Source organism: Buteo buteo, chromosome 21, assembly GCF_964188355.1.
Source record: "Buteo buteo chromosome 21, bButBut1.hap1.1, whole genome shotgun sequence".
In the NCBI taxonomy this organism is placed as follows: Eukaryota; Metazoa; Chordata; class Aves; order Accipitriformes; family Accipitridae; genus Buteo; species Buteo buteo.
The window spans coordinates 20,667,525-20,681,822 of record NC_134191.1 but is presented as its reverse complement, the minus strand read 5'-3'; the positions used below and the strand labels follow the sequence as shown (position 1 = coordinate 20,681,822).

Sequence of the window (14,298 nt, the reverse complement as noted above, 5' to 3'; positions counted from 1 at the left end):
TGCAGAATCATTTATTCCGTGTGCTGAAGTTGGGCTGCTGTATAAATAGGTTGTTCCATGTAAAGCATCCCTCCCTACCCTTTTCTGAAATGAAACTGCTCTCCCCCAGCCCCTGGGCATTTAAGTTCTGGTTATGGGTTTGCTGGGATTTTTTGCCAGTTGACATTAACAAATCTGTGTGATGATATATCTCTGAAATGTCCATTCTTTCCCCGTAGATTCAAATGCCTTGTTAATCAAGTTTTTCTCTGTTGGGATAGAAGTTCTATTTACAGCGCCAGGAGTTTGAGCTGGCAAACGTTAAGGAATAATTGTGATTTCCTGAAATTTGTTTAAATAACTTAATCCATGAGCGATTGCCTAGATAAGTGTCCAGTCCTCTCTGGCTGACTGATCATATGATGTGATATACCAGTACTTGCAGTGCATCACTCACTCCTGTTGGGTACCGCATGCTGCTGTGCAGCATCTAAAGGTGCATGGGGGTGGATACTCCCCACACTGGTGGCTCAGAGTGAGGAACCACTGTTGGGCAGCTGGACCTCTGGTCATGCCCAGCACGGCTGTTGTAAAAATGGGGGTACTTGAAAACTTTTGCTCATGAGTATGAAATGCAACATGTACCCCAGATAAGTCTGCTCTCTGCCCCTTCCATAGGCCTAAAGTTGTATTGGAGAGCACTCATTGACAGAGCAACACCTAAGAAATAGCTTTGTTTCAGTATTGTCAATGTGCGAAGTATTTTCCGGAGTGACACGGCATCTGGCACACTCAACCTTTGAACTCGTTTGTAGGTGAGATTTTGCCTTGAGCTAGAAAGGATTTGAAGTAGTCCTTGGATACATATGCAGGATACAGGTGTTACCTTGTCTGTGTTGCTATTGGGCCTTCTCCTCCTAACGTGTTAATGGAACAGTTGTGTGATAATGAGGAAATCTTAGTCACAGATGCAATGTATAGGTGCAGTTTCACCTTAAAATGAATAGCAATGTTTTACTGCTGGCTGCTCTTAATCACAGATTGTATGGTTTTTATTGTGTTTACCTTCATGATTGGTTGATTTTCTATGAAGATCTGTAGAAGCTCTAAATATATTCTTGTGTAACCATTTGGAAGGCATGTATCATTGTATCATCAAAGTGCTTCAAAGGAGTATGCTAAATCAGCTATAGGACAGATAGCGTATTGCCAAAATTATCTGATAGATTGTGTACATGGACAGAAGGTGATTTTGGATTAAGATGTAAAATCCCTTGATCAAGCTCCTGTATGAAAGTTAGTAGGACTCATGCCACTAATTTGCTTTGATGCTTTTGAAGTCATCCTTTAAGTAAGCTAGTGACTAACAGAACTGCAGATGCACTATCAGAAATTTTCTCTGTAGTCTTGGAAGTGGATGGCGCTGATGATATGACTGAAGTTACTTAAAGGAGACACAGACGCAGTGAGAGGGGAATGTCTGTATGGGTTCAGTTTACATGAATAAAGGCATCTTGATGAGCACACCATAACTTTCATTTCCAGAGCAAGACCATTTTCTATCACGGTTTTGCCATAATGGTTTGCACAAGACCTGTCATTGTGAAAGAGAAGGCAGTCCTTCTCAGCCCAATCCCAGCAACGTTGAGGGGAACACCAGATATGTTTTACAAGCATATGAGCCAGATTATAGCGCTAAGACTCCATCTGGACTGTTTTGATAAGTGGGAGCACACCAAAGTGTTGTTGCAATTTTCACTTGATGAGTTGCTTTTGTTAGCTTCAGCATCAGAACTGTTCGTTCATGCGTTTATGCTATCTTGGCAATGATTGCTTTTTCCATTCCTTGATGCACTGTTGATATTGGGTTGCTGGAACAGGAAGGTAAAAGGTTGAGTCTAGAAGCTGAAAAAAATGTCAAACTGCAAACTCCCGGTGGTTAAGGAAGGCAGAAGCACTGTTTCCTTCTCTTAGAAGAATGATGGTCAGACTGCTTTTCTGCAGAAACTTTTTTTTTTGCATAACTATGAGTATGATAGATAGTGAGAGAGAGCAGGAATTCCCTTCAGATGTGGATTTTGGTCTGTTTTCTTCCCAGCTGAGTTTGTGTTGGACCTTTTTAATGTAAATTGTGGAAGTTTGAGTAGCTTGAATTGGGGTACATTCAAAAAGAGTGCCCTGAATTTGCCATTTTCTGCTTGGGTTACGAGAATTGCACAAGGAAGAGGTTAAATTCATATGTTTCAAGTTTGAAGGTTCCAGATCAAAGCTATGGCAAACAGCAATTTTATTTGTGAATTTCTGTTTCCATTTGACTGTAACTGGGCTGTTCATGTTGTTGACTAGAAACGAAACATGATTACAGTGGAAAGTGGGGGCTGGCACGCCTGAATGGGCTATTGTGTCATTATCCATCAATCACAGGCAACAGGGAAACAGGTATTTAACACAGAAGGACACACTGTTATTATCCGCCCCATTCCCCTGCAAGCCACAGGGCACCTTTGAGACTCTTATTAAAGCTTTAATACCTACAGAGATCACAAGAAACACTGTATGCTATGGGATCAGAGCTCAGGAGCATTGCTGTCATTCCACATCTGTGCAGGACAAGAAAACACGTTAGGTGCAAGAGCACCGAGGGTGCTGGCAGACAACAGCCCTCTGCACTTCTGAAGAAAGGCACAAACTTCCCCCAATCCTCTCTCATTTGAGAGAGGGAGAATTTCTTCTTGCATCGTATCTGGCGACCTGTTTAACCCAGCATGTGTGAATGGGACAGCAACTGAGAGGTCCTCAGTACCGCTGTGTGACCAGCTTACTAAATCTTTGGCTATGCTTGCTCCCAGAAGAGGGCAATAGGGGGGAAATCCTGAAGCCGTTTTGTACAAGGAGGCACAGGAGGGAGGTACAAAGTTCTTCCTGGCTTCTGCAGCGACAAAAGCTGTACAATGTGCGGTTGACTTGTTGCAATGAAGCGTCTGATGTAAAGTAGCGTTCTGCCTTAAGGTTTGTTTTGCTGTGCTGTTGCACTCTGTGTGTGCATTGACAACTACCAGATGTTGTATCCAAGTGTCTTCCTGCATCTCCATCACTTCAGGCCACCTGTAAGTTCAGTTAGTTATGTCTTCAACAAACAGCTTCCAGAAGTAGATTCCCCAAAGGACGGGGGTCTAAAATCAAGTGCGTCATGTAATAAATTACATTTTTAATGAGGGTCAAAGTTATAAAGCTGTAAACATGAGATACAAGTATTTAATCTCTGAAACTGTCTTCTTTAGAACAAGAGGATGAAAGTAATTCTCTCCTGTTTTCATAGACAGCAGGGGAGATCTTAGGTTTTGTGACGTACAGTCCGTGTCTTAGCAGGAGATTAGCAAATATTCAGATGGGCTCATGTACCAGATTTGAGCCAGGATGGCAGTAAAAGTCCAAGCAAACATTTGATGTACTTTTCCATCAAGTATCTCAGGAGCAGAGTTAACAGAGAAAGTAATTTTAAGTCCTCAGAATCCCAAGATGTGTTTTCATACACATAAAATCAGGTTGAGAAGTCTCACTAAGAAGCTGTCTCATGGTGTGAAGCTGTACATTAATGATATGATGACTAAGGCATTTTACTGTTTATAGTCCTAGGTTTTTGAAAGCCTGATTGATTCTTCCCAACTTGTGATATCACTGGAGAAGAGAGCTGAGGTGGTTTGGTTGTTTTTTTCCCCTGACAAGGTGTTCTTCTGTGCCTGGTCCATGTGGGACTGGTGTTTGTCCTCTACCACTGCCTGCTTCTCTGCCCATGCACTAACTTTGCTTGTCTGTTTCGCTATCTTCTGGGATGTACTGGGGCCATCATTAAATGTAAGAAGTGAATTCCAAAATGTTTAATAGACACCTCTTAGTGACCCGCAAATGATTGATCCATCTGCTTCTAAGAGGAGCAGCTGAAAGCATCACCTCTCTGGTGCTCCAGTGCTTGCTGTTGAGAGGTGAGCAGCCGCACACAAGGAGCTGCAGGCAGTACCTCTGTGTCTGTCTGCCCTTGGTCTGCACCGGCCAGTCTCTTTACTGAGCCGCCTGTCGCTGCCGGGCTTGATACATCCCTGGGTATTAGAGTCCCACAAGAGGTTCAAGTGGCAGTACCTGAGCCACCCACTACCGTGCTGCTTATCTGACAGTTCAAGATGTCTGTGCATGCTGTTTCCCCTTCCTGGTCCCTTAGGAATTCAGCCAAGCAGGGGCAATTGTGACACAACAGGGGATCGTGTTCTTTTGCTTCCTCAGTGTCAGGGCTGTCATAGGAACTGCTCAGCTGCGCACTCCTATGGCTAGACTCCCCTGAAGGGCTGAGGTCAGCTACCGGAGGCTCGGAGCCTGAATATTCGCTTCTTCTGGCAGGAGAGTCGCTTCTTCTGCCTCTTGCACCCTGACAAGGCACTAAGCTACTTTCTTCAGCAATTCTGGGAACTGGCCAGGAAGGAGGCATCTGGACGTACCTCTGGTTGTTGTGCAGTGCAGTTGCCTGGAGGAACCTCTTAGACCTTAGTGCCCCTGTAAAGGAGGAGCTGCTGGGTCCTACGGGGAGCTGTGACACCCACTAGTGTTACATTGCTCCCAAGCTAGGCTGGCAGGAGAAACTCATTTCTTTCCAAAGAGCTCGGATAGCTCTGTTCTCACGCTGTCCCAGGTTTCTTGGGCAAATACTGACCAAAGAGGTTAAAGCAGCTGTTTCCCAAATCAGCTCCTAAGAAGAGCTCTCTTAAGAGGCAGCACCTGCTCAGATGTAGAAATCGGTATGAGTGCCAGCCTGAAGATGTGCCAGCTGCCTTGTGGTTTTATCTAGGTGTTAAGGATCTGGATTTAGCTTTTGGACAGGCCTCCTCAAGATCACAGTGACGTGCTGCGAACTGTCATTGCGATGGCACAGGTGAGTGTTGCACTGCTGGTGCATTTCCCCAGCAACTGGCAGGGTTCTTTCTCTCACCCTTTGGGAGTCAGTATCAGGCACGCACTTTTGCCATTAACTGGGAATTTAGGGATGTTGAGAAAAGTCTCCAAGGACAAAACCCTCTTTTCATCCAGAGCTGCTCCCTCTTCCCAGGGTTTTGGGATCTTTTCCTTTCAGCAGACTGGCTGTCCTGCAGGGAGCTTGCCCAAGCACTACCTGCAGAGAAAGCGTTGCCGGTGAAGGCTCTGAGTGCTTAATTCAGTGGGCGCAGAAGTGAGTTTGGAGAAATATCTGGGGGACGTGCCTCTGGACCGTTCTCTTCCCCATTTACAGTTGGCGTGTTCTTAGCGAATGTTTGCTGCTGCGCAGAACATCCTGCGCTCTGTTCACCACACAGGTCAAGCTGTGTCAGAATTGGTGTGCAATCCCATGGTTATCTGCTCCAGCAAAAGGACACGCTTTTGTTTGGGTGTGGGGACTTTAACTGCTTAATCAAATAGGCTGAATTTTCTCAGAATAAATTTACCCCTTTAAGGCAGAGCTTTCCAACCTGACTTTTTTCCAGCATGATTTTGCATTGGGATTGCTCTTTAGTGTTTTGATATTGTGCTTCAAATCTACGAGTAAGGAACTGGGCCTTTCCTCATTGTTCTTCTGGCTTCCTTATGGCCATTGCTAATTGTAAGGTACCCCTGGGGGAAATGCACAGGAAGGTCCTGGAGTGGATTAGTGCATTGTGCTAACGTGCTTAATCTTTATATTGTTTAACAGCGTTATGAGATGAGATGACCTTTGAGGAAGAAGGTGGCCATACAACAAAGTACTGAGAAATGTGTCCAGGCTCTAGAGCAGCATTTTGGAGGGAGAAGAGAAATCCCTGTGTTGGGAGCAAAGGGAGTCTTTGAAGCAGCTGTTGGTCAAACACAGTGTCCAGGCAGTAGACCATGATGAATCAGAAAAGGAATATAAATGAGGCAGACCCATGTGGATGCTTCCCTAGAGCTATCTATGGATATGCTAAATATTTAAATGCTCTTAAGTTTTGATAGTTTAAGTATACTTTTCAAATAGAGGATTCAACCTGATTCATACTTTTTTAAGCACGGGAACAAGTGTTTGATATGCACGACCTTCTTAGCTTACCCTGTAATAAGTCCTTAACCTTCCATGCTTCTTTTTGGCTGTGGAATGGGAGCGCAGCCAGTAATACCAGAGTGCAAAACTTGTCACCCTTTGAGCTGTTATCTCCTGATGCTCCCAGACCCTCACTGTCTGAACTCTAGAAATCCTCTTCTGACCCGTTCGTACTGTATAGGAAAGGCTTTCATTTTAAAATTTCCGCATTTTTCCAGTGATCCTATAATGCTGATCTGCAAAGGTGCCCTCTTCAGAGGGGTGAGGGAAGCTGGAGGTTAGAATTAGCTGGACAGGGAGATGTTAGGGCTTTCAGTGGCAGCTAAAAGGTCCACTGCGCTTCACTGGATCAAAGAAAACTTTCAGATGTGTTGATATCTCCTTAAAGGGTGAAATGCAGAAGCCATTCGTATCACCTACCACCCAAAGCTGGCCCTAGAGCGTGTGAAGTCCAAGGCACATTTTGTGTTTTCTCAAGCTGCGACACATGGCTGTTATCCTTCCTGGAGCCATAGTTGGGAGCTTGCCTGTACCAACTGTTTTGGTGGTATTCTCAGAGCAGGACTGAGCGTGCTGACAAGTGAAGCAAATGCTGTGTTTAAAAGATAAGCATTTTAAGAGTCCTAACTTGGAAGTGAATTGGAGTTCATAATTCAGGCAGTAAAATGTAGAGAGCTGGCATAGTCTGAAAGGCAATTTCTGTGTATATTTGCGAAAAGGATGTCAGTGGGGGGAGATGAGTTGTAGAAAGATACTGGGACTTGCTTAAAAAGAGTATGGCTGGTATCCAGGGAATTTAGAAATCGTAGGAAGAAAACTGGAGGTGTCTCAGCAGGCTAGATTGGGTGTCTGTGGAAATGAGGTACTTAAAGGATGCAGACTGGTACCTTCTGCTCAAGGACAAATGACCTGGATAACCAGGCAGAAAGGGAGGCCTGAGGAGGCGCATCCGGGAGCAAGTAGAAATGGAAACGTGTGTCACGGTGGATGGTCCCCGTGCAAGTAGGTAATGGGTTTTATATGAAAGGAGTTTGAAAAAGAGGCACTGAGTGCTATCTGGGATAAAATAATCCTTGTGTAGCATCTCAATCTGTTATATTTAGCTACTACATCTTTAGGACTCTCTAAGTTATCGTCCTAGTGCCTCAGTTCTGTTTTAGGGCCAATTTTGTTTAACATGCCCATCAGTGATGTGCCTGAAATTATGTTCTGTTAACTCAGGATTGATGATGACATCTTTCAGCTCTCAGTCTTGGGCCTCCTCTGACCTTGAAGACCATGAGCCCTGAGCATGCTATGCTGGTTGGCATCAGATCACTGTTGAAACGAATGCCTTGCTGCTAAATGGTTCAAAGGGATGCCACATGCTCTTGAGCTCCAAGCATCACTGATGCTCAGGAGCCAAACATCCTCATTTCCAGGTGACCGCTAACACAACTATTGTGCAAGATTCATCTCAGTGTTAGTCTTGATAAAAACCTGTGATAATAATAATACGCAGCAAGGTTGTTTGGGTCCACTTGGTGATGTAACCATTCCCCAGGGATCCACCTGACCATCTTTTTCCCCTGTATATCTTGAACCTTCTGCCTTGACTGTCAGCTACTCAGCAGTAGACCACTGGACACTGATAGATTAGGCCAATAAAAAGAAGTCCCTGAGCCGCAAATGGTTAGGGAGCTGGAGAAGAGGGCTGAGAGCCTTGGGGAGAGTCCCACTACACTAGGAATTTGCTTGTAATTGCTCTTCCTGTAGGAAATGCCAGATTGCTGCAGTGCCTGCAGCAGGCTGGATTGCTCTTGTTTCTTCATCTCTCCATGTCATGCTCTGTTTTCTAAATGTTTAATTACAGATGGATTGTGGTTTGTGAGTTCACAGCTTTTCTCATCTGTTTTTTGTCAAAGGTAAGCAAATGTACTGCCTGTTGCTCTGTAGAGTTGAGTCCCTTGCACAGCAGCTGCCAAGGAGCTTGGAGATAAAAACTTCAGCATATGGAAAAAACGGGATGAGAAGCCAGTTTCTGTGGCTGAAATGATCTTGTTTTGAAATATATCCAGCTGGTCTCTTACCCTCCCAGGCATCTTGGTGTTGGCCCTCTGCTCCATCCCAGGAAGCTGCTGCCTCCTGAATTCCATGAGCAGCTGGGGATGTGTGGCTGAGAGGGACTTTTGGTGTTTGACCCTGTCTGTGTCCTTTATCTGAAGATGAATACCTTAAGGGAGAGAACCTTGTGTTCTCTCTGCCAGCTTCCCTCCAGCCTCTGTATAGAGATGAGAACCATGCCAGTGAAATAGGATGCGATTACGTAATTTACGTTGTGTTGCAGTTGGGGTTGTTAAATTTGCATTTATAATCCATACTCAGATAGGAGAAAAACCTGAAAGCAGTCTGATTTGCGGTTACAATTAGATAACCCGACTTCTGCTGTCAGCCACTTGTCTCCCTGTCCTGTGCCATCCAGTGCATTTGGAGGCCAGGACTGGAAAATACCCTGAGCACTGTGAGTGCTCGCTGTCCTAGGAAGCGCTGCTGGGACCATAGGCTCCCTCTGCATTCCCAGGCTGCCTCCTGGGGTACTATCTGAGGCTCCCCAAGGCAATAAACACTAGTCATTAATCAGTTTAAATAATTTTTAAATGATGGGTGTATAATGATTTTTGAATAACCATCCTAATTATAGTAAATATGCATAAGAGGGCTGAAATAACATCATGTAAACGAGGTTAATTCTGATATTTTAATGTGACTGCTTTGCTGTGCTGCCCGTAAGCATTCTTTTGTCATAATCTTTGTATGCAATTTTATATCTGTTTGCAAATTATATTTTCAGTTCATTTTTAACATGTGGAACCATGTCAGTTTTCGAACTTGGTTATTAGTCGGCAAGAAGGATACCACAACCTTTCAGTTCATGGCACGGATATTTTCCATTTAATCAAACTGTGGACAATATAAGAAATAATTAGCTGAAGTGGTGTTTCGTTTTGTGCATGAGCCAGCCACTGGAGGAGATCTGAGTATGGTTCGCTTGTGGTGCAGGCACCTCCTGCACTCCTGTGGTTGCTGCTCTGTGGTTGTAGCCAAGGAGAAAACTTTGGCTTATTAATCCTTGTGGATTTGGGGGCTCCAGAGCTGATCCTTGGTTCTGTTCCAAAAATGACCTGTGCCGCTCCAGGTGTGTCATCTGTGAAGCTGAGACTGACAATTGGTATTCCACTGAGTCAGGTACCCATGGCCTTTCTTGTGACGAGGGACGGTGGCGTGTGGTTACCATCCCACTGGAAGAGCTGGAGCACACTTCCTCCGCAGCAATCCACAGCAGCGTAGGTTGCTACATCCACGTCTCTGTGCGGTTTGGCAGCCCCTGTGGTAACTGCTGAAGCATGACCCATGGGGTGGAATACTTGGAGAGCTGTCAGCTCATTGTTAAGAGCCTCTGAAGTGAGATTTTACTGAAGGTTTTAATGTTTGACCAAATTCAGTTAAAGCAGAAGCCTGGTTTGATCTGAGGGAGTGTGCTGTGCTCCAAAAGCTCTCCATGTTTCAAATTTTCTAGGTCGCTCTTGGATGCTCTAAATTTTTTTCAGAGAAGCCGTTAGCAAAAACTTTGACATTGATGATTTGTATTCTTCTGTCATCTCGGTCTTGGAGAGCATAAAGATACTTTTTTGGCAAGTTCTCCCCCTCCTCAACCCCCAGTCATCATCATTAGAAGGCTGTCAACAAACATGAAAAATACCAGCATGCCAACTGTAAATGCTAATTGACAGATAAGCAGCTGAAGTGAGTAACTCGTGCTATGTCTGACCTGCAGCAGTCTGTCTCCTGGCCCTGTCAGTAGCTGCCTTGCTTCCCTAGGAAGCGTGATCAAAGCGATCTGTGCTCACATACCTGCACTACTTGGTAGCACGCACAACTTTTCCTGTACCTGTGAGTTAGCTGTGCTCTGTTCAGAGCAGGAGGTGAGTTCTTTCCTTGCTAAAGTAGTCCGATTGCAAAGAGGATAAACTAAAGATGAGTTAAAACCAACCTCATGAGTGGGCATTACGTGTGCTAGGAATGTGGTCTGTTTTTTTTCTTACAGTTGGCTTACCTTTACCTTTTAGATCTTACTGATATTCTTTTAATGCTTCTGGTTTAACTGCCTTTGGGGACAAAGAGCTTGGAAGCTGCTCTAGTAAAACTGGAGTTTTGTTGCTGAAACCTTGTGCCCAGCTGACACAAAATCTCCAAAGTGCTTTTGGAAGGATTTAATCACCTGTGGATATCATGGCTAAGGGAGCTTCCCTTTTTCTTTCCTCCTCTTAAAGTAACCTGTTCTTGTGGGGTTTGTCCCTGCTCAGTGAAGGGCTTTGAGACATTGATACTTGCTGTGTGCACCTTCTGCAAACAGGCTTTACAGTTTCATGACATCGCTCTCTAGGACTACCTCATGATGGGATTGCTTAGTTGATCAGAGTCTCCTGACAGTAACATTTACATACTAAGCCATCAGCTGTTATTCCAGATGATGCAGGTTTTTTAGTAGCTTTAGCTGAAATGGCTTGTACTGAATTGTATCACTTAGACTAGAATCCAGTATTGCATTTCCAACAAACCTCTAAGTGAAAAAGCATGTATAACTGCGTTTGAAAGATATCGAACAGTAGCACAAATCACTGCTCCCAGCAGTAAAGTCCTGATGCTCTGTTTTGATGAATTTGGCAATTCAGAAAAAAACAGTAGAATCTGCTTGTGCCCTTGGAAATCTAGGCATTTCCGTGGCTGAGAGCTCGGTGTTCTAGTACTGCAGAGCTGTGCTGCCTTTTAAACCCTTCACTGGTGAGTCAACTGTGTGTTTACTGCTAGTTTTGAGGGGGAGGTTCCTGACTGGGAGGACCAGAGAGACATTTCTGTAGCATACTGATTTAGAAAGAAAAGGCCAAGCTGCTCAGAAGTGGAGGATGTTGAAAATCCACAAGGAGAATTAATGGGATAGTGCAATTGAGTCGGTGAGAGAGGTCCAGGATAAAATGCGTGAATATGGAAGAGATTGTTACAGTCTGGTTACCAGACAGTACATGTGGCATACCTTGGGCTTACCTTTTTTTTTCCCTCTAGCACTGTTCCCTGAATTCTCAGAAGATCTTTGTGATTTCACAAAGGTCTGCTCAATTGAAAGTGGTAAACTGAAAATCAGAGTATTATCCAAAACATTTTGCAGAGAAAAGGAAGAAGATATAGATGAAAAAGAATAAGGAGTGATGGGGACTAGAGGAAATAAAGGTTCTGAAAATATTTGGGATGTAATCTAGTAACGAAATGGGGGAATGAGGAATTTAAAGTCACTGAATCCTGACAATGTGTGTCCTAAATGAAGGACTCATTTTGGAGTGTTAAATGATGATTGCAACCTTGAAAATAACTTTATCAAGAAGAAATCAGTAAGAGAGAGCTTGCTGGAAAAATGAGCAGGCAATCAGCGGGGTGTTAAGGAAATTAAGGAGTAATTATGCAAGTGACACTTTCTGCAGTCTCCAAGAACTGAATTTGCAGTAGAGACCAGCACCACATGCACTTAAAAACCATTTTCCGTAAAAACAAAAATACTCCTAAGGCTTCTGGCAAGTTTTATCCTCAGTGGCTGGTAGAAGGATGAAGCTGTATGATGGATTGCCCTACCAGAGGAAGCGTCCTCAAATCTAGTTGTCCTTGTCTCCTGAGCTCCTAGGCAGGGCTGCAACTGCCTGCAGAGGAGCTGCTGTTTCTGAGGACTTCCCTGGGCTCACGGAGTGGCCACAGCTCTGCTCATGAGGATGTGCACCCTGCCTTCTCTCCCTGCCTGTGCTCGGTGGGTCCTGAGGCAGACGTGGGCATTTCTAGCCTGCTCTCCTGGCACTGCCTGTCTCTTGAGTGTGTGGTGTGATGTGATGGGTGCCCTGCCTGGGAGAGGAAGGATGTCCATCTCGGAGGGACCAACAGTCCCAGTGGGACAGCCTTGATTTCCACTTCCCTGTCTTTCTCAATTGTGTTTCCTCATGTGCCTTAAAGAAGGTGCAAACCTTCTAGACATGTAAGGTAGGCAATACTGCATGCTGTGAATAGACCCCGAGGGGATTCCTTGCGTCTGAGGTTGCAGCACTGTGCTCTGGGTGCACGTACCAGCCCTCCGCAAGGTCTAGGAATGGCTCAGCTTTCTGTGAGGCAAAGGGAAATCCATGTTGGAAAGCAGTGCTGGAACAGCTGGGCAGCGGAAAGGAAACCCCTTAGGCCTGGTAGGAAAGGACGGCCTTGGTCTGTAAAAGGCAGGCTGTGGAGAGGGGAGGTGGTGGAACCTGACCTTACAGGGCAGTGTCTTTGGTCTCCAACTTTCTCTGCTGCATTTTTTTGTAGGGATTAAAGGATTGTTGTACTGCTGTTGAGTGATTCCCTCCCATGAACTCTTCCCTCCTACTTACATATTCCTAGCATCTCCCTCACGTTCTGCACAGCAATTCATGCATGGGTGTATCGTGACTTCTGAATAATAACTCTGGGAACTTGTTTTCTCATGTTTGTGGTTTGCTCTGGGGGCTCTTGCATGACTAGGCTACAGGGTCAGAGTACCTAGGAAACTTCGGGCTCACCAGAGGTCTCCAAAATAGCTTGGGGCCATTTCCAGTTCCCTGACATCTGTCTGTACCATCCAGCCATGGGCCAGAGGAGCAGCTGCTCTCCTGGGGCTTGGGAGACCTGGGTCTGTGTCTCGTTATTGGCACCGAGTCTCATATTGTGGTATTGGGAAGTACAGACTGCATGGTCTGGCAGCGCCTCCAGTGACATGAGGTATCTCATGGCTCCACGCATTTGTGGCTCGGCCTGCATCCTGCATGCCCAGGCATGGTCTGTTGTCCACGGCAGATGAGAGCCACCAGGAGTCCTTGCTGCTCACTGCTTTTATGGGCTGCTCCGGGCAGGAGCTGGCAGACTTGCACCTACAACTTCATTTCACCTGTAAATCATCTGCATTTCAGCAAAGCTTGTGGATTTGTTGGGCTTCTGACATCTCTCCAAAGCGTCATGCACGGAGCTGAGAGCAGTGTGTCTTTGTAGGCAGTGGAGTGGCTCTGCTGGTTGCGGAGCCAGGGGCCTTGCCACATGCTGGCATACTTCTCTGAAGGAAAGCCAGGGTTTCATGAGTGACACGAAGACTAACCCAAGTATGAAAATTCTCTCACCTCAGTGGCATTTTTCCTTGTATTCCTCCTCAAGTAGCTGCCTTGAGGCCAGCCTGGTGTGAAGGAGGCTGTCCAGCTGCCCCTTTCCAGCATGTGGACAAAAGCAGGTTAAAGCAGTTTCCCTCTCGTGCTCTGGTTACTCTACCTCTGCTCTTCCTGGGAGGTGGCGAAGCCTCTTCTGCCTAGTTCCTCCGAGGCTAACACGCAGCTTTGTAGCCCCGTGCTAGAGCAGGGCACAGGCAGTTTCCCTTCCACTTCCATGGCAAAGCTCCAGCTAACTGAACCGGGAGACTTTCTCCCCCTTTCACCCTGTTTCACTTGCGAAACCTTTAGGAACCAGAGCTTTAACCCCTTTCTTTGCCTCTGAGTAATCTGTGTGTGCTGGGCACATTCGTCATTTACCCCCTTGTCTCAACAGGGAACTCTTTCGATCGGTGGCAAAGAAGTGACCCTTGAGTACACTCCGTGCCCAGAGTTTTGGCGTTGCAAACGTGTAAGTATACAATCAGAGAGCTGTGTTGTGCTTCCCCTGCTGGCTCTCACGGCAGTCGCAGCACAGAGGAGTGTTAAATATTTGTTCAGTGGCTGAATATCCTTAAGAGTAATACCTGCCCTGAAGCTCTTGTCTCTTCTAAACTTCTGGGGTTTTGCCTACCTTGTTTTTAATACCACTTATGAACACATGTTGCGCTGGCACAGGTAGCCAGTATTTTATGCACAGAGCAGTTTCATCCCTATGCAGTGATTCCCTTTTAACAAGTGGGGAAAATAGTGTGTGCATCCTTTCTCCTTGAAGACTAACATGAGACAGTGATTCTGCCAACCGGAATGGAACAGGCTTTCACTCTGGTTCATGTGTGTAACTGCAAGTGTCTTCACTGCCCAGGTAACCAGAACTTTCACCAATGTAAAAGTGCAAACCACCCCTCTAGCTCATGCAGGAACCTGTGATCTAGATTTGAGTGTAGTAAGTGCAGCAGGGAAGGAAGCATGGAAATGAGTCCAAGCCTGGGCAGCAGTTAGTACAGACTGGAACTGGCCTATTTC

The 14,298-nt window shown here is 45.5% G+C and overlaps 1 protein-coding gene across 3 annotated transcripts in view; it reads left to right on the top strand.

The window, feature by feature from the left end:
- The window catches only part of RBM6 (RNA binding motif protein 6), a 59,691-nt gene that overhangs the window by 29,438 nt on the left and 15,955 nt on the right, over window positions 1-14,298 (top strand). For all 3 annotated transcript variants that reach the window (XM_075053417.1, XM_075053416.1, XM_075053418.1), the window contains exon 7: window positions 13,670-13,744. In XM_075053417.1, the coding sequence (XP_074909518.1) occupies window positions 13,670-13,744 (75 nt within the window). The remainder of the gene's footprint in view (window positions 1-13,669; window positions 13,745-14,298) is intronic.